General features: G+C 56.6%; 1 protein-coding gene across 5 annotated transcripts in view; it reads left to right on the forward strand.

Annotated features, from left to right (window-relative positions):
* NDRG4 (NDRG family member 4) overlaps positions 1 to 787 on the forward strand; it is a 46,951-nt gene extending 46,164 nt beyond the window's left edge. For all 5 annotated transcript variants that reach the window (XM_044660461.1, XM_044660462.1, XM_044660458.1 and 2 more), the window contains one exon: positions 554 to 787. In XM_044660461.1, the coding sequence (XP_044516396.1) occupies positions 554 to 708 (155 nt within the window). In that variant the 3' untranslated portion in view covers positions 709 to 787. The remainder of the gene's footprint in view (positions 1 to 553) is intronic.
* Positions 788 to 2,587: the final 1,800 nt, after the last annotated feature.

Here is a 2,587-nt window from a genome sequence, read left to right on the forward strand (position 1 = left end):
TCTCCCTCTTTCCCTTCCTCCCTCTTTTTTTCCCTCCCTCTTTCTCTCCCTCTCTGTCTCTCTCCCCCTCTTTCCCTTCCTTGCTCTCTCCCTCCCTCTCTCCCTTCCTTGCTCTCCCCTTTCTCTCTCTCCCTCTCTTTCTCTCTCCCTCTTTCCCTTCCTCCCTCTTTCTCTCTCCCTCTTTCCTTTCCTCCCTTTTCCTCCCTCTTTCTCTCCCTCTCTCTGTCTCTCTCCCCCTCTTTCCCTTCCTCCCTCTCTCTTTCCCTCCCTCTCTCCTTCTCTTTCTCCCCCCTTCTCCCTGTCTCTATCTCACTCTCCCCTCTGTTTTCCTCTGTTCCTCCATCTTCTCCTTTTCCTCCATCTTCTCCTTTTCCTCCCTCCTTTTCTCTCTTTCTTTCTGTCTCTCTGTCTCCCTCCCTCCTTTTCTCTCTCTTTCTCTCTCTCGGTCTCTCCTCTGTTTTTCTCTGTTCCCCCATCTTCCTCTCTTCCTTCCTCCCTCTCTTTGCCCCTCTTTATCTTTGTCTTCTGCCTCTATTTACCCATCTTTCCACAGTGCCATCAGCCAGCATGACCCGTCTGGCCCGGTCTCGTACCGCCTCTCTCACCAGCGCCAGCTCCGTGGACGGCTCCCGCCCCCGGGCCTGCCCCCACTCGGAGAGCAGCGAGGCCCTGGGGCAGATCAACCACACCATGGAGGTGTCCTGTTGAGCTCCTTCGTGCCTCCCTGGAGATACCCCCAACTCCCCTCATCAAGTCATCGAATCACCAACTGCCATTCCTGTGCACCTGCCCCCACTCCCTTGGTTTTCTTTTTGTGTGGGGGGGTTGGGTGGGGGGAGGGAGGGGTTTACAACTTTTGTTTTGTTTTGTTTTTTAAAAAAAAATTGTTTCCAAGGAAGAGGAGAACCACCTTAAAAACCACAGCCCACCAGAGTCTCCGGAGCGTTCAGGAAGCTGGGCGTCCCCATCTGCCATCTCCACAAGGTCAGGGACCTCCCTGTGCTTCGGCCGCAGGGATTTGGGCCTGTCTGGGGGAAGCAGGGCCGTTCTTTTGGTGGACACTGATGAGACCAGTCCCACTTGGGGCATCTGCCCTCCTCTGTCAGCTGAGGCGCCCCTTCCCCAGGCTGAGGAAGATCTGGAGACCTTTCGTGGTTCCCTCTCGTATCTGTTTAGGCCATTGGAGCCAGGACTCTGGGGAAGCGTCTCATGGCCCAGGCTTGCTGAGCTCTCTTAAGATCTGCTTCCCTGGCCTGGTTCCGGTCACACGTCAGTAAAACTTGTTGCACAGGGTGTGTGGATGTGGGAGAGAGCTTAGCAGAGTCACTTCCTTTTGCCCTTTGCTCCGACTTCTCCCCGGCCCCCGGCCCCCGATCCCCTCAATCTTGGAAGTGAAATTGCTGAAGGAGCAGCCACCCCGGGCGGGGTGCCCAGAGAAGATGGGGAACTCCTCCCCCAGCTGGGAAGGGCAGGCTGAGCGGGGGACGGACCCTGGTTTCACTGGCCCAGCCAGCCAGCCTGCACCGAGTCCGTAGCAGGGTGGGTTCTGGGAGGAGAGAGCGATCTGTCCCCCAGAGTCCTCGGCATGGAGCCCAGAAGCCTTTCCCTCCCTCCCTCCCATGCACTTCTAGGTAGGTAGGTAGATAGAGAAATAGATATATTTTTAAGTCTTGTTGCATATATGACAATCAACAGTAGCAACCAAAAGTTTGCATCGCGCCTCGGCACCCTCTTTCCAGCCGAGGCCGTAGGAGGCTCAGATGGGGGCCTCGCTGATGGGCCTGGCGTGGCGGTAGTCTGTGACTCGGACAGTGGAGTCCTCTTCCCTAGACAGACGGGGCCCGAGATAGGACTTGGGTTCTGGAACTCGAGGTGACTGATGGAAACCCCAAAAGAGGACCGGGAGCTTCCCGTGACTGCTCTGAGGAGGAAAAACTGGGCTGGAGCCAGGCAGAGGGGATCCTCCCACTAAGGGGCTGACTCTTCCTTGGGGCGTCTCCGTCCCCCCATCCCCCCGTCCTCCCTGTCCCCTAGTTTTCTTTTGGGCTAGGTATGGTGCTGCTGCATTTAGCCATCTTATTCCCCTCACAATTCAGATGGGAGAGCATAGCTCAGTCCCATCTGGACCGCTTTCTCGAAATGGGCATCAAATCTTGTATATAAGGGTTGTCCTGTCAGAGTACATCAAACGTGGAAGAGGTTCTTTTGCCTAGGATGAAGCGTGACCCAGGAGAGAGAATGTGGAGGGAAGGGGCCCCCCGACCTCTGCGGCACGATCCGCCTCCTGTGAGACCTAGACATCGGGGTGGGTGGGTGTTCCATCGGGGAAGAGGGGGACGGCCAGGAAGCCGGGGAGGGGGCGTGAAGCCAGCGGACCCCCCGGCCCACGCCGATCCCCGAAAGGATGGTGGGAACATCCTTGGTGTCGTCCTAGGCATCAGAAAGGGTGTGTTGGCCAGAAGTACTCTGCACGCGCTGGATAATTTTTCTTACTTCCCCTTTCCCCTTTGTCTGGCTAGAAGTAGGTAGAACTAAAGTTGTCTGTCTTAATCATGACCCCCATCTCATCCCAAATTCCCGGAGTTGG

Source organism: Gracilinanus agilis, chromosome 2 (assembly GCF_016433145.1).
Source record: "Gracilinanus agilis isolate LMUSP501 chromosome 2, AgileGrace, whole genome shotgun sequence".
NCBI lineage: Eukaryota > Metazoa > Chordata > Mammalia > Didelphimorphia > Didelphidae > Gracilinanus > Gracilinanus agilis.